This window comes from Elephas maximus, chromosome 23, assembly GCF_024166365.1.
Source record: "Elephas maximus indicus isolate mEleMax1 chromosome 23, mEleMax1 primary haplotype, whole genome shotgun sequence".
Lineage (NCBI taxonomy): Eukaryota > Metazoa > Chordata > Mammalia > Proboscidea > Elephantidae > Elephas > Elephas maximus.
The window spans coordinates 34,019,853-34,041,405 of NC_064841.1; the positions used below are offsets into that span (position 1 = coordinate 34,019,853).

The window sequence follows — 21,553 nt, forward strand, 5'->3', positions numbered from 1 at the left end:
GGATGGAGAACATAGTGAAGGCAAGAAGAGATCAAATAACTGTGGGTGTTGAATTGCTAGTGCAGCAATAATAACCAAAGTAATAATATAAAGATGACAGTATAGTCTAGCTTCTAAAGTCCTTCAGAGTGTACATAGGGTAAAGGAGAAATTGAGACCTGTGACTTTCCAGCAGAGATGCAAGGAGACAATTAGAAACCTTCTGATTGATGAAGAAGTCCCTCATCTCCTATAACCTGCTTGTAATGGTTACAAAGTTGCAATGCCAATTGAATGTTGAATCTTGCCAGATAAGAGCACTGGTAGGGGGTAAATAGGATGGTGACACATAGAAAAGAACATTTTGGCAGGCATAGGTAAGGCTGAAAACTTCGTAATTGCAAATCATCTTGAACCTCCTTTGCCAATTAAGGCATGACCACCCTCCTTTTGTGAGAGAACCAGCTTTTTCTGACATAAAAATCTTTCAATGTTTGCACATAAAAATCTTCCAGTGTTTGCGATTGGGACAGTTGACTCATTGCCTCCAGACCCATAAAGAGAATGAGATCCCTGAATAGCCCAATTCAGAAGTAAAAGTTTGACCCAAGAAAAGACAACTTATATGCAGACAGAATTGCAGGACTTCATCAATCTTATAGGCAAGAATATATAGAATATGTATGAGAATGGATGCTAAGAGTAATAGACAAAGTAAGATGAAATAAAAACCTTGATTGGTATAACTTTATTAACAGGAGTGAACTCACCCAAGGTTCAGAATTTAATGAGTTGACTTGAGAATTAAAAGTGTTTACATTGGCTAATTGTAGCCTAGACTTAGTTGTGCCCTTTAGCTAATGAGGTTGAAAGGCTACAACTTTGGTGAATACTGTGGAGACTTTCTATTTAAATTCTTGTCCACAAACAAGGACTATAAAAATCACCAGAAAGGTTGTCAAAAATGCACAATCCTAGACCTCAAGCTTGATCTAATGAATTAAAATCTGCATTTTAACATGATCCGCATGTGAAATGTATGCACCTTAAAATTTGAGAAGCACTATAGGTGGTGGAAAGATTCCAAAGCCTCAAGTTGAGCAACCTGCTCAGCTATTCTTTTTTTTTTTTGTACTTTCATGAAGGTTTACAGAACAAACTATTTTCTCATTAAACGATTAGTACACATATTCTCTTATGACATTGGCTAACAACCCCATGACACGTCAACACTCTCCCTTCTCGACCTTGGGTTCCTTATTAACAGCTTTCCTGTCCCCTCTTGACTTCTTGTTCTTGTCCCTGGGCTGTAGTGCCCCTTTAGTCTCGTTTTATTTTATTTTTTTATAGGCCCATCTAATCTTTGGCTGAGAGGTGAACCTCAGGAGTGACTTCATTACTGAGCTAAAAAGGTGTCCAGAGGTCATACTCTCGGGGTTTCTCCAGTCTCTGTCAGGCCAGTAAGTCTGGCATTTTTTTGTGAGTTAGAATTTTGTTCTACATTTTTCTCCAGTTCTGTCTGGGACTCTCTGTTTTGATTCTTGTCAGAGCAGTCAGTGGTGGTAGCCAGGCATCATCTAGCATTATTTGACGCAGTCTGGTGGAGGCTATGGTAGATGTGGTCCATTAGTCCTTTGGACTGGTCTTTCTCTTGTTTGTTTAGTTTTATTCATTCTTCCTTGCTCCCAAATGGGTGAGACCAGTGGAGTACCTTAGATGACCACTCACAGGCTTTTAAGACCCCAGATGCTACTCACCAAAGTAGAATGTAGAACATTTTCTTTATAATCAATATTATGCCAATTGAGCTATATGTTCCCTGAGTACATGGTCCCCACAGCCCTCAGCCCAGCAATTTGTCCCTCAGGGAGTTTGGATGTATCGGTGGAGTTTCCATGACCTTGCCTTGGTCAAGTTACACTGGCTTCCCCAATATCATGTACTCTCTTACCTGTCACCAAAGTTACAACTTATCTATGGTCTATTTAGTGTTTTTCCATCCTCACCCCTCCTCTCCATCATAATGATCAAAGATTGTTTCTTTTTGTGTGTAAACCTTTTCATGAGTTTTTACAGTAGTAGTCTCTTATAATATTTGTTCTTTTGCAATTAACTTATTTCACTCAGCATAGTGCCCTCCAGATTCATGAGATGCTTCACAGATTCATCATTGTTCTTTATTGTTGTGTGATACTCCCTTGTGTGTGTGTACCATAGTTTGTATATCCATTCACCTGTTGATGGGCATCTAGGTTGTATCCGTCTTTTTGCTATTGTGAACGATGCTGCAGTGAACATGGGTGCATATGTCTATTTGTGTGACAACTCTTATTTCTTTATGATATATTCCTAGGAGTAGTATTGCTGGATAATATGCCATTTCTATTTCTAGCTTTCTAAGGAAGAATCCTATCATTTTCCAAAATGGTTCAACGATTTTGCATTCTCACCAGCAGTGCCTAAGAGTTCCAATCTCCCTGCAGCCTCTCCAACATTCGTTACTTTCTGTTTTTTTTTTTTTTATTATTATTTGATTGGTGTCGTAATGCCGGGATGAGATGGTATCTCATTGTGGTTTTGATATGCATTTCTGTAATGGCTAGTGATCAAGAGCATTTCCTCCTGTGTCTGTTAGTTGCTTTTATGTCTTCTTTGTTGAAGTGTCTGTTCATTTCCTTTGCCCATTTTTTAATTGGATTATTTGTCTTTTTGTTTGAGAGATGTTGGATTTAACTGTACATTTCAGAAATTATACCTTTGTCTGATTTGTAACAGCCAAAATTTTTTCCCTAGTCTGTAGGTTCAGCAGGTCAGGCCAAGCTGAAGGAAAAGGACTGTGATGCGTTGTTTGTGGTACATACTAGGGCCGACAGAGTGGGCCAGGAATCAGTGCATGGCAGGTCTGGTAGGCCTTGCCTGTGCTGTTTGGGGGTGTGATGTTCAGTGCACGGTGCAGGTAGGCAGGAAGGAGGGGGAAGGTTGTGCTATGTGAAGCTGAGATGGTGTCTTAGTCATCTAGTGCTGCACCATAACAGAAATATCATGAGTGGATGGCTTTAACAAAGAGAAGTTTATTCTCTCAAAGTCCAGTAGGCTAGAGTCAGAATTCAGGGTGCCAGCTCCAGGGGAAGGCTTTCTCTCTCTGCCGGCTCTTGAGGAAGGTCCTTGTCATCAGTCTTCCCTTGGTCTGGGGGCATATCAGCACAGGAACATCAAGTCCAAAGAAGTGCTTTGCTCCCAGTGCTGCTTTCTTAGTGGTATGAGGTTCCCATGTCTTTCCGCTCACTTCTCTCTTTCATGTCTCAAAAGATTAGACACTATCTAATCTTTTTGACCTCAGTATAACTGCCACTAATCCATCTTATTACATCATAGTGATAGGGTTTACAACATATGGGGAAATCACATCAGAAGATAAAAATGGTAGACAATCATACAGCCATTCAAGAAAATCATGACCCAGACAAGTTGACTGATATTTCTTGGGGCCACAATTCAATCCATAACAGATGGGTATGGGAAAGAGGAGAGAACAACAGGAGCCAAAAATGAACAAACAAACAAACAAAAAAAGGCAATGGGAGCTTGCTTTTGGATTGGAGAGGTGAGAAACTGAGAAACGAAGAAAAAAAGAAAAGAAAAGAAACAAAGAAAAAGGAAAAAATAATAATAATAAATAAATAAAAATTAGAAAAAGAAAAGTTAAACAAAGCCCCCAGGAATCCCACTGGTGCAGCCGCGTGACCTGAAGTGGCTCCCAGGCTGCAAAATTCAGCCTGGCTGGAAGCGGTAGAGATGTCACACAGTGCCAGGTATTCAGGAAACAGGAAAATAAGGTAAGTATAGAGAGATGAGAAACTGAGAAATAAAGAAAAGAAAAAAGAAATGCCCCCAGGGATCCCACTGATGCAGCTGCGCAACCATGGAAGTGGCTCCTAAGCTGTGCAGCGTAACCCAGCTAGAAAGATCTCCTAAGCTGCAAAAAGAAATAGAAAACAAGCAAACAAACAAAACAAAATAACAAAAAAAGCCCCAAGGATCCCACCAGTGTGGCAGGGCAGGCCAGAGAAGCACTGTCCCAGTCAAGCAGCACTTCACAGCCTTTCAAGAAGAAACGAAGATGGCACAGTGAGCCAGGTGTTCAAGAGAAAGGAGGGAGAGGTTGTGAGAAGCACGGAAGAAACCAAAAGAAGTAAAAAAACAAAACATCAGCAAAAAACAAATGTCTCTCAGAGGGCTGACCAATGTGGGCAGGGCAAATCCAAGCAGCAGGAGTCTGAAACTAGTGCCTCCCAGCCAAGAGACTGTGGCTGATGAGAAGCAGAGGAGACTGAGCAGGGGGGAGGAAAGATGGAGGGTGGAAAGCATATATTGCTGGTACCAGTATTCTGTCTCCTGCTGGGAGCTCCATGGAGCCACTTTCTCATACTCCCTGTCTGCCAATCTCCAACAGGAGCCTGAGATGATGAGTCCATCCTACATTAGCTTATAGGGGACTTCTGCACATATCTCTCCTCGCTCTCTGTTTTCTATCAGTTTTTTACTCCATTAGGTGTTTGGCTGAGTTCTCTACCTCTTTATTTGACACTTAGGGTTCCAGGATTGATGTTTGTCTCTGTTTTACTTAGTATTTTGGGTCTTTGCTGTGGAGGGACAGCATGGTGCTTCTATCTATAGTGCCATGTTGGCTCCGGCTCTAGAAATACATTTTTGATTGCCCACTTTAAAAAGAGTATTGAAAATAATACCAGTATGGATTTTAGAAATCATCAAATCAGAGAAGTCCAAAACCATTTAAAAATTTGTTTTTTATTGTGGATGTAATTATATTATTATGAAAATACTATAATTATTATTTAAAAGATTCAGCTAATAACAAAAAGTTACTAAGAAGAAAATGAAAGTAGTCCAGTCCTGCCAACTAGAGATAACCAGTGTTAACATTTTGGTACATTTTTCTTTCTGTTGATATAGACACATAACGTATTTTTATGCAAATAATATGTGTCTTCTACATTTGTTTGCCAACTGCTCCCTCCTCCTGCAAGGTATTTTTGTAAGTGCTGCTATGCCAATTTTTTTTGTACATGTTGCTTTAAACAATTAGCATAGCACACTTATGAAGGTATCCTGCAGGGAAGGAACTATTGAAAAACAAACATAGAAGGAATGAGTTAGTTGTGTAAAAATATTGTACATCAACACACATACACACAAAAGCCCAAATGGAGTGACATTGTTTTTTTCTGTTTGTTAACTTGCTTTTCCACTTAGATTCTGTCGTGGGCAAGTTTCCCTATAAATACACTGTCATTTGTAACTGTTCCTTAGTATTTTGTACCCCGTGATTTATTTAACCTGACTTTTATTGGTGAATATTTTGTTTCTAATCCTCAGTATTATAAAAGAAGTTATGATGGCCATCCTTTGCTACATGTGCACTTATGCAATTACCTTAAAATAAATTTTAGGTATAGCTATGTCGAGTCAATGGTTATATATTTTTAAAATTTTGGTTTATATTATCAAACTATTTTCTAAAAATATTACCATGTCAGTTATACTTCTACTGACAATGTGTGAAAGGGCTATTTCTCCGTATTTTTTCTATGATGGGATTCAAGTCCTTTAGCTTTAGCTGGCTTAATAGTAAATAAATGATTATTTTAGCTGGTTTTTCAACAATCATTTGTGAAATAATTATTAGATATTTTTATATGTTTTCTTAATATCTTTTGCTAATACTTTGGTACAAGTAATGTTTTAAATTTTAGGAATATAAAACATTTTTCTCTTATAATCCTTCAGTTAATAGTCTACATAAGGATGGAAAAGTGCTATGCCTACTCCAGGTAAAAAGAGCATGTACTCAAGAAGTTGCAGCATCTTGTCTATGTGTATCACATGAACTGGGAAGCAAGTATGGGAATAGATTTTAAAAGTGCTAGATTAAGTAAGATTAGATCAGACTAGATTTATCAATATAAATGTACTGACCCAGGATTTAGAATTTAATGTGTTAGCTCAAGTACTTTAGGAATGGCATTAACGATCTGCTAGGTTGATTAACTGAAGCATGGATTAGATGGTAGTTTTAGAGACAGTGTGGTTAAGATGATGGGACTTCCTTGACATTTTGTAAGAGAAGGAGTTTAAAGGCTCTTGGAGATGGGAATGTTGGAACTGATTACGTACAACCTACTCAGCCATCCTTTTACCATACCCTCTAAGAGGGCTCAGAGGACTCTCCCATAACCAAGGCATTAAGAACTAGAATTTAAAAAAGCTGGATATGTTTTTCCTCTGTAGGCTGAGGATGACTGTGGATAGTGACACTTTAGTGGAATTGAGTTGCCTGATTTCAAAGGAATAATGGAGGCCTGGTATGGCAGAGGCCGGGTCCTAGCAGATAATTGTCAAAGATGTAGTAGAAAAATTACCAGAATAAAGTGTAGGGAAGAGGTTGGCCTTTAGAGACTGCATTACCTAGGCTGTCTTGCTCTGTAGCTTATGGTCAGATTTGGCCAATTAGAGGCCAATTAGAGTAGAACTTTGACGGGTAAGGGAAGAAGGAGGTAGAGGAATTTACTCTATCTCTCCTTCCCTTTTGTGCTTAGGTTTGGCAGTAGCTGTATTTTCTACCTGTGTTCTTAGCACTTGCCAGGTGGCCCTGCTTCCATGGCCATTGCTGTCAGCAGCTTTTAGTCAACCTCTTCCCTGCACCCTATGTAAACCTAGCATTGGTCACAGCTTTCCACTGTTTTTAGTCTCTAGGTGCTTCAGTATTACTCCTTCCCTTAACCCTGCCACATGATTATGTTAGTCCCTTCAATCAACCCACTTCAAATTATCTCTTTCAGTATGCTCTTTGTTTCCTGCTAAGATCCTGACTGAGACAGATGATCAGGAAAAGGCTCCCTTCAAAACCAAAATTTGAGTTGAGATCTAGATACATGCGTTGGAGGTTGGGGGCAGGAAATAGCAAATGCAAAGGCTCTGTAATAGAGCATATTATGTCCAAGGAACTGAAGGAAGGCATGTGGCTGAACCTCAAAAGCAGGAGATTGTAATGCAGCACAGAAGGCTAAGAGTGGCAGGAGAGATAACGTTTAGCAGCCTTGTAAAGAAAGCTGAGCCTACAAAGAAGACACAGAAAGAGCCAGTACAGGTATTATCATCAAAAACCCATAGGGAGAAGATTGTTTTTAAATAAAGAAGTGAGGTCAGTGACTGCTGCTGAGAAGTCATCAGGATAAGGAATTTTATTGATATTATCTGTGGGGTTTTTTTGTATGTTTTATATATATGTGTGTTTATATCTTTTGGTGTGTATTATATGTCATGTTTGTAAGTATTTTTTTTAAATAGGTTTTCTATAATATATTAAGTAGATAAAAAGGAACAATGATAAACTTATGCAGGATGTAGAGAAAAACAAAAGAGTAAGCACTGGTGGAACTTTCAATATGTTAAAAAATATGCAACCCAATCATTAGATTTCAGGACCCCTGAATTTGCCTTTTTTTTTTTTTAATTGTATTTTAGGTAAAGGTTTACAGATCAAACTATCTTCTCATTAAACAATTAGTACACATATTGTTTTGCAACGTTGGTTGCCTACCCCACAACATGTCAGCACTCTCCCTTCTCAACCTTGGGTTCCCTATTGGCAGCTTTCCTGTTCCCCCCCTGCCTTCTCATCCTTGCTCCTGCACTGGTGTGCCCATTTAGTCTTGTTTTATTTTATGGGCCTGACTGAAGAATGAAATCAGGAGTGACTTCATTACTGAGCTGAAAGGGTGTCCGGGGGCCACACTCTTGGGGTTGCTCCAGTCTCTGTCAAACCAGTAAGTATGGCTTTTTTTTTTTCTTTCTTTCATGAGTTAAAATTTTGTTCTACGTTTTTCTCCAGCTCTGTCTGGGAACCTCTATTGTGACCCCATCAGAGCAGTCAGTAGTGGTAGCTGGGCACCATCTAGTTGTGCTGGACTCAGTCTGGTGGAGGCTGTAGTACTTGTAGCCCTTTGGACTAATCTTTCCCTTGATTCAGTTTTCCTCATTCTCCTTTGCTGCAGACAGGGTGAGACAAGTGGAGTATCTTAGATGGTTGCTCACAAGCTTTTAAGACCCCAGACGCTACTCACCAAAGTAGAATGTAGAACATTTTCTTTAGAAACTGTATTATGCCAGTTGAGCTAGATGTTCTGCAAACCATGGCCCCCACAGTCCTCAGCCCAGTAATCTGGTCCCTCAGGGAGTTTGGATGTGTCTATGGAGTTTCCATGACCTTGTCTTGTCAAGTTGTGCTGGCTTCCCCAGTATTGTGTACTGTCTTACCCTACACCAAAGTTACCACTTATCTATTGTCTGTTTAGTATTCTTCCATCCCGCCCCTCCCCTCCCTCATAACCATCAAAGATTGTTTCTTTTTGTTTGTAAACCTTTTCATGAGTTTTTATAGTAGTGATCTCATACAATATTTATCCTCTTGTGATTGACTTATTTCCCTTACCATAATGCCCTCCACGTTCATCCATGTTGTGAGATGCTTCTCAGATTCATTATTGTTCTTTAGCATTGTGTAATACTCCATTGACTGTATGTACCATAGTTTGTTTATCCATTCTTCTGTTGCTGGACATCTAGGTTGTTTCTGTCTTTTTGCTGTTGTGAACCATGCTGCCATGGACATGGGTGTGCATATGTCTGTTCATGTGATGGCTCTTATTTCCTTAGGATATATTCCTAGGAGTGGGATTGCTGGATCATATGGTATTTCTATTTCTAGCTTTCTAAGAAAGCATCATATCATTTTCCAAAGTGGTTGTACCATTTTGCATTCCCACCAGCAGTGCATACGAGTTCCAATCTCCCTGAGCCTCTCCAACATTTGCTATTTGCTGTTTTTTTTTTTTTTTTTTTTTAATTTGTGCCAGTAATGTTGGGGTGGGCTGGTTTCTCACTGTGGTTTTGATTTGCATTTCTCTGATGGGCAGTGATCGTGAGCATTTCTGCATGCTTCTGTTAGCTGCCTGAATGTCTCCTTTAGGGAAGTGTCTGCTCATATCATTTGCCCATTTTTTAAATTGCATTATTTAACTTTTTGTTGTAGAGGTGTTGGATTTTCCTATAGATTTTAGAAATTAGACCTTTGCTGGATTTGTCAAAGCCCCCAATTTTTTTTTTTTCTAGTCTGTATGTTCTCTTTTGGTGAAGTCTTTTGATGAGCATAAGGGTTTACTTTTTAGAAGATCTCAATTTTCCAGCTTATCTTCTGGAGTTTGTGTGTTGTTAGGTATGGCTTGTATCCTGTTAATGCTGTATACTAGAGCTTCTACTGTTGATCCTGTTTTTTCTTCTACGAACTTTATAGATTTTGGTTTTATATTTAGGTCTTTGATCCATTTTGAATTAGTTTTTATGTATGGTGTGATGTGTGGCTCCTGCTTCTTTTTTTTTTTGCAGATGGACATCCAGTTTTGCCAGTACTATATGTTGAAAAGTCTGTCTTTTCCCTATGTGATGAACTTTGGGCCCTTGTCAAGTATCAGGTATCTGTACGTGGATGGATTTACATCTGTGTTTTCAATTCTGTTCCTTTGGTCAATGTATCTGTTGTTGTACCAGTACCAGGCTGTTTTGACTACCGTAGCTGTATAATAGGTTCTAAGGTCAGGTAGTGCAAGTCCTTGTACTTTATTCTTCTTCAATAGTGCTTTACTTATCCAGGGTGTCTTCTTTTTCCATATAAAGTTAATGATTAGTTTTTCCATCTCTTTAAAGAATGTTGTTGGTATTTGTGTTGGGATAGCTTTGGGCGGAATTGTCATTTTCACAATGTTGAGTATACCTACCCATGAGTATGGCATTTTTTCCCATTTACGTAGATTTCTTTTGGTTTGTTACAGTAGTGTTTTGTTTTTTAAATAGGTCTTTTATGTCCCTGGTTAGATTTGTTTCTAAGAATTTAATTTTTTTAGGGACTATTATAAATGATATTGTTTTCCTTTTCATTGATCTCTTTATTGGTGTATAGGAATCCAACTGATTTTTTATGTTTATCTTATATCCTACTAGTCTGCTGAATTTGTCTGTTGGTTCCAGTAGTTTTGGGTTTTCTATGTATAGTATCATATCATCCACAAATAGGGACAGTTTTACTTCTTCATTATCAATTTACATGTACTTTATTTCTTTTTCTTGCCTTATTGCTCTAGCTAGGACTTCCAGCACAATGTTAAATAGGAGTGGTAATAAAGGGCATCTTGTCTTGTTCCTGTTCTCAAGGGGAATGTTTTCGGCCTCTCTCCATTAAGAATTATGTTGGCTGTTGGTTTTGTATAGATACACTTTATTATGTTGAGGAATTTCCCTTCTATAAGTATTGTATAGAGAGTTTTTATCAGGAATGGGTGTTGGACTTTGTTTAGTGCCTTTTCTGCATCAATTGGGATGATCATGTAATTCTCTTCTTTTGTTTTATTTATCTGGTGGATTACGTTGATTGATTTTCTAATGTTGAGCCTTTCTTGCATCCCTGGTATGAATTCCACTTGGCCGTGGTGTATTATTTTTTTGATATGATGCTGAATTCTATTGGCCAGAATTTTGTGAGAATTTTTGCATCTATATTCATGAGAGATATTGGTCTGTAATTTTCTTTTTTTGTGGTGTCTTTACCTGGTTTTTGTTTTAGGGTTATACTGGCTTCATAGAATGAATTTGGAAGTAGCCCTTCCTTTCCTATGTTCTGAAATAGTTTGAGTAGCACTGGTGCAAGCACTTCTCTGAATGTTTGGTAGAATTCTTCTGTAAAGTCATCTGGGCAAGAGCTTTTTTTTTTTTGGGAGTTTTTTTAATTACCTTTTCAATCTCTTGTTATGGGTGTGTTCAGAGTTTTAACTTCATTTTGTGTTAGTTTAGGCAGATATTGTGTTTCTAGAAATTTGTCCATTTCCTCTAGGTTTTCAAATTTGTTGGAGTATAATTTTTCATAGTACTCTTTTATAATTCTTTTTATTTTCAGCTGGATTTTTTAATGTCTGCCATTTCATTTCTTATTTGGATTACTTGTGTCCTCTCCTGCTTTTCTTTTGTCAGTTTGACCAGTGGTTTGTTGACTTCATTGATCCTCTCTAAGAACCAACTTTTGGTGTCATTGATTCTTTCTATTGTTTTTCTATTCTCTATTTCATTAATTTCTGCTCTGATCTTTATTATTTTCCTTCTTCTGGTGGTTGTGGGCTTCTTTTGTTGTTCTCTTTCTTTTTATTGGAGTTGTGTAGCTAATGTTTTGATTTTGTCCCTTCTTTTTGATGTGTGCGTCTATTGCTGTACATTGATTCTAGATTTGGTTGTTTTGTCCTGCTTTTTTGTTTTATTTGGTTGTAGCTGAGCAGGTGGACTGGGCAGTCTTTGTTGTTTGATCATCTGTGGGCACAGTTCTTCTCACCACCTTGTCTAATGGGCAGGAATAATCTCTCAGCTATGGTGCAGCAGCACAGGTCCAGTGGAGGGGGAAGGGTTGGATGAGTCATAGGTGGCACATACTGGTGCCAACAGGGTGGGGCTGGGCACAGTGCAGGGTAGGTTCTGGTAGACTGTGCCTGTGTGATGCTAGGGGTGCAATGCTCAATGCATGGTACAGATAGGTGGGGGGAGGAGGGAGGATATGATGTGTGGTGCTAAGTGGGTGTGGGAAAGAAGAAAAAGAGGAGAGAGAAGCAAGAGATTAAAAAAAGTGCTGAGGGAGGTTTTCACTGGAGTGGTGCACACCTGGGGAAGACTTGTGCCAATGCCTGCAGCTATGTGAATCAGGAGAAGCCTCTATCCTGACTCACGGACTTGAGGCATTCCAGTCTCTACAATTGCGTGAGCCATTTTCTTGATATAAATCTCTCTCTCTCTATATATATATGTTTATATATACTGGTTTTGCTTCTCTAGAGAACCCATCCTAAGACAGTAATATACTTACATACTAAACACTAATACCCCAGGTGTCTGTCAGTTTGTTGTAATGTGGTAGCTTGCTTGTTGTTGTGATGCTGGAAGCTATGCCACCAGTATTTCAAACACCAGTAGGATCACCCATGGTGGATAGGTTTCAACTAAGCTTCCAGACTAAGACAAACTAGGAAGAAGGACCTGGCGGTCTACTTCTGAAAAAAAATTACTCAGTGAAAACCTTATGAATAGCAGTGGAACATTGCCTGATATAGTGCCAGAAGATGAGCCCCTCAGGTTGGAAGGCACTCAAAATATGACTGGGGAAGAGCTGCCCCCTCAAAGTAGAGTCAACCTTAATGATGTGGATAGAGAGAAACTTTGGGGACCTTCATTTGTTGATGTGGCATGACTCAAATTGAGAAGAAACAGCTGTAAACATCCATTAATAATAGGAATGTGGAATGCATGAAGTATGAATCTAGGAAAATTGGAAATTATCAAAAATGAAATGGAATGTATAAACATCTATATTCTAGGCATTAGTGAGCTGAAATGGGCCACTATTGGCCATTTTGAGTTGGACAATCGTAAGGTCTACTATGCCAGGAATGACAAATTGAAGAAGAATGGTGTTGCATTCATTATCAAAAAGAACATTTTAAGATCTTATCCTGAAGTACAATGCTGTCAGTGATAGGATAGTATCCACATGCCTACAAGGAAGACCACTTAATACAACTGTTATTCAAATTTATGCACCAACAACTTTGGACAAAAATTAAGAAATTGAAGATTTTTTCCAACTTCTGCAGTCTGAAATTGATCAAGCATGCAATCAAGATGCATTGATAATTACTGGTGATTGGAATGCAAAAGCTGGAAACAAAGAAAATGGAACAGTGGTTGGAAAATATGGCCTTGGTGATAGAAAAGATGCTAGAGATAGCATGATAGGATTTTGCAAGACCAACGACTGAATCATGGAAAATACCTTTTCAACAACTTGAACGATGACTATACATATTTACCTTGCAGGATGGAATACACATGAATCAAATCGACTACATCTGTGGAAAGAGATGGTGGAGAAGATCAATATCATCAGTCAGAACAAGGCCAGGGGCCAACTGCAGAGAAAACCATCAATTGGTCATATGCAAGTTCAAACTGAAAAACCCAAAAAAACCCAGTGCAGTCGAGTCGATTCCGACTCATAGTGACCCTATAGGACAGAGTAGAACTGCCCCTTAGAGTTTCCAAGGAGCGCCTGGTGGATTTGAACTGCTGACCCTTTGGTTAGCAGCCATAGCACTTAACCACTATGCCACCAGGGTTTCCAAACTGAAGCTGAAGAAAATTAGAACAACTTCATGAGAGCCAAAGTATGACCTTGAGCATATCACAACTGAATTTAGAGACCATCTCAAGGATACATTTGAGCACTAATGACTGGAGATCAGATTAGTTGTGGAATGACATCAAGGATATCATTCATGAAGAAAACAAGAGGTCATTCAAAAGATAGGAAAGAAAGAAAAGACCAAAATGGATGTCAGAAGAGACTCTGAAGCTTGCTGTTGAATAGCTAAGTGGAAATGGAGAAATGACGAAGAAAGCTAAGCAGAAGATTTCAAAGCGTGGCTTGAGAAGACAAAGTAAAATATTATAATGAAATGTGCAAAAACTGGGGGTTGGAAAGCCAAAAGGGAATAACACACTTGGCATTTCTCAAGCTGAAGAGGAACTGAAGAAAAAAATTCAAGCCTTGAGTTGCACTATTAAAGAATTCTACGGGGAAAATACTGAGCAACACAGAAAGCACCAAAAGAAGATTGAAGGAATACACAGAGTCACTGTTCCAAAAATAACTGGTTTACATTCATCCATTTCAGGCCGTAGCATATGATCAGGAACCGATGGTACTGAAGGAAGAGGTCCAAGCTGCACTGAAGGCACTGGCAAAAAACAATCTCCAGGAATTGACAGAATACCAAATGAGATGTTCCAAAAAAACAGATGCAGTGCTGAAAGTACTCACTTGTCTATGCCAAGAAATTTAGAAGACAGTTACCTGGTCAACTTACTGGAAGAGATCCATGTTTGTGCCCATTCCAAAGAAAGGTGACCCAACAGAATGTGGAAATTTATTGAACAATATCATTAATATCACACACAAGTCAAAATTTTGCTGAAGATCACTCAAAATGTTTGCAGCAAGCAGTATATTGACAGGGAACTGCCAGAAATTCAAGCCACATTCAGAAGGGGATGTGGAATGAGGGGTATCATTGCTGATGTCAGATGGATCTTGACTGAAAGGAGAAAATACCAGAAAGATGTTTACCTGTGTTTTATCAACTATGCAAAGGCATTCAACTATGTGGATCATAACAAATTATGGGCAACGTTGCAAAGAATGAGAATTCCAGAACACTTAATGGTGCTAATGAGGAGCCTGGACAAAGACGAAGAGGTAGTCATTTGAACAGAACAAGGGGATGCTGACTGGTTTAAAACCAGGAAAAGTGTGTGTCAGGGTTGTATCCTTTTACCATACTCATTCAATCTGTATGCTGAGCAAATAATCCAAGAAACTGGACTATATGAAGAGCAACGGGGCATCAGGATTAGAGAAAGACTTATTAACAACCTGCAACATGCCGATGACACAACCTTGTTTGCTGAAAATGAAGAGGACTTGAAGCACGTACCGATGAAGATCAAAGACCACAGGCTCCAATACGGATTACACTTCAACGTAACGAAAACAAAAATCCTCACAAATGGACCAATAAGCAACATCATGATAAAAGCAGAAAAGACTGATTTCGTCAAGGGTTTCATTTTACTTGGATTTGCAACCAGTGCCCATGGAAGCAGCTTTCAAGAAATCAAATTGGGCAAATATGCTGCAAAATACCTCTTTAAAGTATTAAAAAGCAAAGATATCACTTTAAGGATCAAGGTGTGCCTGACCCAAGCCACAGTGTTTTCAGTCACTTCATGTGCATGTGAAAGCTGAACAATGAATAAGGAAGACCGAAGAATTGATGCCTTCGAATTATTGTGTTGGTGAAGAATATTGACTTTACCCTGGACTGCCAGAAGAATGAACAAGTCTGTCTTGGAAGAAGTACAGCCCAGTTGCTCCTTCTAAGGACAGCAAGACTTCATCTCATATTCTTTGGGCATGTTAATCAGGAGTGACCAGTCCCTGGAGAAGAACATCATGCTTGGTAAAGTAGACCGTCAGCAAAAAAGAGGAAGACGTCAAGGAGATGGATTGACACAGTGGCTGCAACAATGGGCTCAAGCATAGTAATGACTGAGGATGATGCAGGATGGGACAGTGTTATGTTTTGTTGTGCATAGGATTACTATGAATAGGAACCAACTTGATGGAACCTAGCAACAACAACTTACTAATATGTATAGATACTAATGAATACATAATGTTCATGTACTACATATATATATACTATATACTTATTATTATTATCTTACTACAAATGATATTGAGTATCTTTTTATGTTTCCTGACTATTTTCTTTAGCAATGTGCTTTAAATTTCCAAGATTTCTAATTAGTTCTGTTATGGATTTTTAACTTAATTTTATTTTGGTTTCCAAGGCTTCTTTATTTCCCTCAAAGTAAAAGTCAAAGGCCTTGCTAAGAGGCTGTTGGCCTCGAAAGTTCTATGTGATGTGACATCTGTTATTATTGAGAACTCATCTCTTGTTACTCCCCTTGCTTATTCAGTCTCAGCCACACTGGCCTGGGTATTCTCAAACACTTCAAGCATACTTTCACCTTAGGACTTTTGTGCTGTGTTTTAAGGAAAATACTCACAACCCCATCAGTATAAGCCATGGAGCATCTCGTAAAAGGTAGCAAGTGAAGCGTGAAGCAAGGCAGCAAACAAAAGCCTAGGTTACATAGCTTATGTGACATTTTGCCAGGAGCCATGCCTCTAGATTTGTTTACTGTAAGCAATCCTAAACCAGCTACATCCTGCTAAAAGCATTACATAGCTAAAGTTTCTTCTCCTAGAAAGCATCATTAATCTATTTGCCAGGAGTACCAGTTAACAACATAATTTTAACATTAACCCAGGTCACCTGCTGTATTAATTACCTAGGACTGCATAAAAAGAACTATAGGTTGGGTGGTTTATAAGAACAGAAATTTATCGTCTCACAGCTCTGGAGGCCAGAAGTCTGAAATCAGGCTATTAGCCATGTTGATTCCTTCCAAGGACTCTGAGGAAGAATCTACTCCATGCCTCTCTCCTGACTTCTAATGATGGCTGGTGATCCTTGGCATTTCTTGGCTTATAGATTTTTCACTCCAAATCTCTCCCTCCATCTTCACATGGCCACCTTTCCTCTGTGTTTCTGTGTCTGTATACCTTTTCCTGTTTTATAAAGATACCACTCATATTTGGTTACCTGTATGACCTCATTTTAACTTAATTGACAACTACTTCAAAGACACTATTTCTAAACAAGATTACGCTTACAAGTACTGGGGCTTAGAACATTAATGTATCTTTTTTGAGGAAACAATTCAATTCATAACACCTGACATCTTTTTTTTCCTGAGAATCTACCAGTGGTTGGAATTGGCTGGATGGCAACAAACAACAACAATGGCAGAAAAGGGAAACTTAAATGCCAGCTGATTTAGCACCTTCCAAATTACTCCTCTAGGTTTGTGATTATCTCTCAAGCACAATGACTCTTCTTTTTCAACTGCACAGAAAAATAAATAAATAAAAATGAGTTCTTATATTTTCTTTCAGCTCTCCTGTCAATAAATCTTTTGTCTTGCAAGGAAAGGGAGACTCCAAGCGGAGACATTTTTTTTTCCCCATTACTTCTTCATGTCCTGAACTCCTCTTCTTTCAGTTTAATGAATTCTGGTGGAGTTTTGCAGAACTTTTTCTAATTGCTTCCTTCAACATTGGTTTACTCTTTGGGAACAATAGGAGTGGGACAACTCACATTCTTTTGGTTTGTATCTGTTGCTGGTATTTTGCCTTAAAGTCTATTTTTCCAACTTTACTTTTTTTAATTCTCCTCCTCCTCCTCCTGTTTTTTTTTTTTTTTCCTCTTTTTTACTGTTGTAGAGAGAGGAGTGATACCTGGGAGAGCAGAGAGACTAGTAATCTTGGATTTGTACTGTTTTCTTTCCCAGAAACCTTCATCATTTCTAAATATGTCTTAATAATGTTTTTAATTTAGTAACACTTCATAAATATTTTAAGCATCTGTAAGTAAAATGCCACATGGATATAAATTCATGAAGATGGTTGTCTCCTGCAGGTGCCATTCTGAATTATTTATTTTCTATTTCCCATAATGTGTAAATATTTTTGTCAGTGGCCATAATGCATACCTTTATGCATGTATGTTTATTGAATATGGAATGCATCTGTTTATATTTCTATTTCTCCTCTAAAATAATTAGTTGCTTTAAAAAACTTTGTGAATAATAAGAGCTTTTCATTTCAAGGGATTATTGAAGAAAGTATCTGTAATGTTATTTAATAAATGATCAATGTTTAACTCCTGTACATTCTTTAAACCTGAAACTGTTGATTATACACATAAATATTGATGTGCATATGCCTCAAAAAAGGTAAGTTCTATATCTTGAGAGAAGATATGATAATTTATAGACTAGGTTACATTGATTATGCATGTTGTATTTATTTTTGTAGGCTCAATGGAAGCATGTGAAGTACAGACTAATCTGAAAATTTGGAGTGAACCACTTGAGATTGAATTTAAAGAAGACAGTCTATCCTATATGGAAAAGTTATGGCTTAAAAAGCACAGGAGGTATTATCTAAAACTTACAACATTAATAAGAAACATAGAAACTAATTATATTCCTTACTGTGTGATATGCCATTTTGTATCAATTTTATGTGTATGCTTCTTATTTGCATAAATAATTTTAAAACAATATTAAATGCCTTTGAAGCTTCTACTGTTCTAATAAGAATTTTAATTCAACTTATAAATATGATGCATCATTAATTTAGGGTTTGCCTTGAGAAATAAAAATGTATATATGGGAAAAGACACAAATGCGGTAGAGAATTTAAAAATAATAGCAAAAATAGTCTGATAAATTGCAGATAACTTTTAAGAATTACTATCAGATTTCTTGTATTTGCATAAACTTTTAAGGCTACACTTATCAGAATTTACTTTTAAGTTAATTAAATCTTTGATTTTATAGTTTTATTAATAGTAATCTAGTGGATTTTATTCAAAGATGCACCATTTCATATATTATTTAAAATATTAAACTAGTAAGTATTAGAGTAATTCATAATTTTACCATTATATAAGAACTACAGAATTTCAGACTTGGGAAGTACTGTTAATGGCCTCCAACTCAGTTTGCCTACAAATCACCTGGAAACTGTGGAAAAATACAGATTGTCAGTAGGTCTGGGGTGGGGCCTAGATTCTGCATTTCTCACAGTTCCTAGGTGAGGCTGAGGTCGGTGTTGCTAATCTCTGGACCACATTTTGAGGAGTAAAATGATGAAGGACCTCTCTAGGATGTTCCTGGGAAGCGGCCATCAAGCCCTTGCTGCACCGTCAGTCATACAACACTATCTCCTGAGGCAGCCCATTCCATCATTGGAGAATTTTGCTTGATAAAATATCTCCTTGTAAACTGTAACATGTCTCTAGTTAGTCTTGAAACTTGGTCTTAATTCTACTCATTAAGCTCATACAGAACTAATCTTTCTTCTCTATGGCACCCTTCAGGGTCTTTAATTCAAGCCTCATTTCTCTCTCGAGACTTCGGTTTGAAAGATTAACATTTTCCCTCAGCTTTCAACAGTTTTTCATGTCATATTTTTTTAGACATTCTACTTTGAAATAAGATAAACAGAAGAGTTGCAAAAACAGTGCAGAAAATTCCTATATACTGTCAGCCCAGCTTTCCCTAATGTTAACATTTTATATAATCATAGCATATTTATCAAGACTAAGAAATTAACACCGGTACAATACTATTGTGTAAACGACCAACTTTATTTGGATTTCACCAGTTTTTCCACTAATGCCCTAATTCTGTTCCAGTATCCAATCCAGGATCCCACATTACATTTTGTTGTCCTGTCTATTTAGCCTCTTTCAATCCTTTCCTTGTTTTCATGACCTTGACACTTTTGAAGAGTACTTTACATGTACATCGTAGAATGACCTTCAACTTGGGTCTGTCTGATGTTTTTTTCATGGTTAGATTGAGGCTAAACATTTTCAAGAAGAAACTCTAGAGATGATGTGCCCTTCTCAGTGCATGATACCATGGGATCATCCTGTCAATAGGTCTGTAACTAGTGATATTATCCTTCATCACACAGTTAAGGTAGTGTTCACAAAGTTTCTCCTTGTAAAGTCACTGTTTTCCCTTTTTTTTAATCAATATTTAAAGGAGATACTTTGAGACTATGAAAATATTATTTTCCCTTAAGCTTTCACCTACTGATTTTAGCATTCATCAGTGGATTTTTGCCTGCAGCAGTTATTATTCTGAGACTGTATTGGAGATTTTCTATTTCTTTTATTCCATCTACTTTTATTAATTAGAAGTCTTCTTCAGGGATGAGCTGTTCCTTATTCTCCTTTCATTTCTCACGAATATTTATTTTATTCTTTAGATTAATATTCAATACTCTTGTTATTTACTTTGTGACTCAAATTGGTCCTGCTTTAGCTATTGGAATCTCTTTCAGAATCATGCCTTTGTCCTTCTGACATGTCCCTATCCTTCCTTGTTGTTCGGTTTGTTTTGACAATTTATTTTATTGGCTCCCAAGATGTATTTTCCTGGCTCCAGACCTGGAATCACTTCTTCGAGGAAATCTGCTTCATTTTATTCTGGATGGTATCAGAAACCAAGATAGGGTCCCTACATGGACTCATAGCTACTCAGGCATCACAGCTTCCAGGCCTCTTCAGAGGAAAAAGCTAGCAAATTTCTGTGTATCTATACTAACCCCTCTATACACATGCATATACAGCTAAATTTATTTCTGTACCCATCTATCTGGTTACCTATTAAACATGAGTTCACGCACCTCTGACTCCAAACCAGCACCACAGTGTTCATTTAGCATTCTCCCTTTGCTTGTTTTATAATTTCTTTCACCTGTAATGAGAAACCTGGCTCTCAATACACATAATATATTTAATAATTTGTTCAATCCTAGTATACATATAAAGTAGTTTCAGAATTGTTAACTCATATCCCTGGGAGGAACAAATTTACTAACTATAGTAAACTGTTTTTGAAATGTGCTTTTTGTCTTTAGCCTAAAGAATCCAGTCCAAGCCCTGTTCTCCAGTCACTTAGACCAGCTTATATCTTTCCTACCTCCTTCAATGTGGTTATGCCATTTGTTAGGCTCCCCGTATATCATAGCTGGTTTTTTATATTTGCATAGATTAATATTGTGATATATGGTTCTCTGAGTTTTAACAAATGCATAGAATCATCTAACCACCACATACCGAAATGAAAAATTCCATCACCCCCAAAATACACTTGTACTCTGCCTCTGTGGCTGCTCCCTCTTCATTTCTGCAACCTCTGGCAACCACGGATCTATTTACTATCCTATAAATTTGCTTTTTCCTGAATGTCATGTAAGTGAAATCATATGTAGCCTTTTGTGACTGCTTTCTTTACTTAGCAAAATGCATTTAAGATTCATTTATGTTGTTGCATGGATCAATAGTTTAGTCCTTTTTTTTTGGCTGAATAGTATTCCATCATCTTGATATACCACAGTTTATTTATCCATTTATTTGTTGAAGTACATCCTGATGGTTTCTACCTTTTGGCAATTATGACTAAAGTGGCTATAAACATTTTTAGTTTGGTGAATACCTGGGAGTGGGATTGCTGGGTATAGCTCTATGAGAAACTGCTGAACTGCCAAATGTTTTTCAAATTGGCATTACCTTCAGCAGTATATGCCACAGCAAAAACACCTTCACGTTCATATCGTGGGAGTCAATTTTATCACCCTTTTGGTTTGGTGGAAGTTTTAAAAATATCCTCAGGTTCTGTTACTGCTCATCAGTGTAAGGCCCAGGCTGTGAGTTCCAACACACATCCATAGGTTAGCTTTTTAAATAGTGTAGTATGTTTTGTGGACTCTGTAGCTTTAGAGAGCTTGGGTGATAACGAACAGTTAATGCACTTGGCTACTAACTGAAAGGCTGGAGTTTGAGTTCACACATAGGTACTTTGGAAGAAAGGCTTGGTAATCTACTTCTGAAAAATCAGCCATTGAAAATCCTATGGAACATAAGCAGCAAAAGACAAAATAAATAAATGGGGCCTCATAAAAATTAAAGACTTTTGTTCTTCAAAAGACTTAGCAAAAAAAAAAAAAGTGAAAATACAGCTACTGACTAAGAGAATATCTTTGGAAACCATACTTATGATAAGAATCTAATAACCAATATATATAATAAAACTTAACAAAAAGACGACCCACTCATAAAATGGGCAAAGGGCTTGAAGAGACACTTCACCAAAGAGGCATTCGAAGGGCCACCAAGCTCATGAAAAAATGCTAAACATC

The 21,553-nt window shown here is 37.7% G+C and overlaps 1 protein-coding gene across 4 annotated transcripts in view; it reads left to right on the top strand.

The window, feature by feature from the left end:
* Positions 1–21,553, top strand: part of ZBBX (zinc finger B-box domain containing) — a 170,223-nt gene that overhangs the window by 100,496 nt on the left and 48,174 nt on the right. For all 4 annotated transcript variants that reach the window (XM_049867303.1, XM_049867306.1, XM_049867305.1 and 1 more), the window contains one exon: positions 17,651–17,771. In XM_049867303.1, the coding sequence (XP_049723260.1) occupies positions 17,651–17,771 (121 nt within the window). The remainder of the gene's footprint in view (positions 1–17,650; positions 17,772–21,553) is intronic.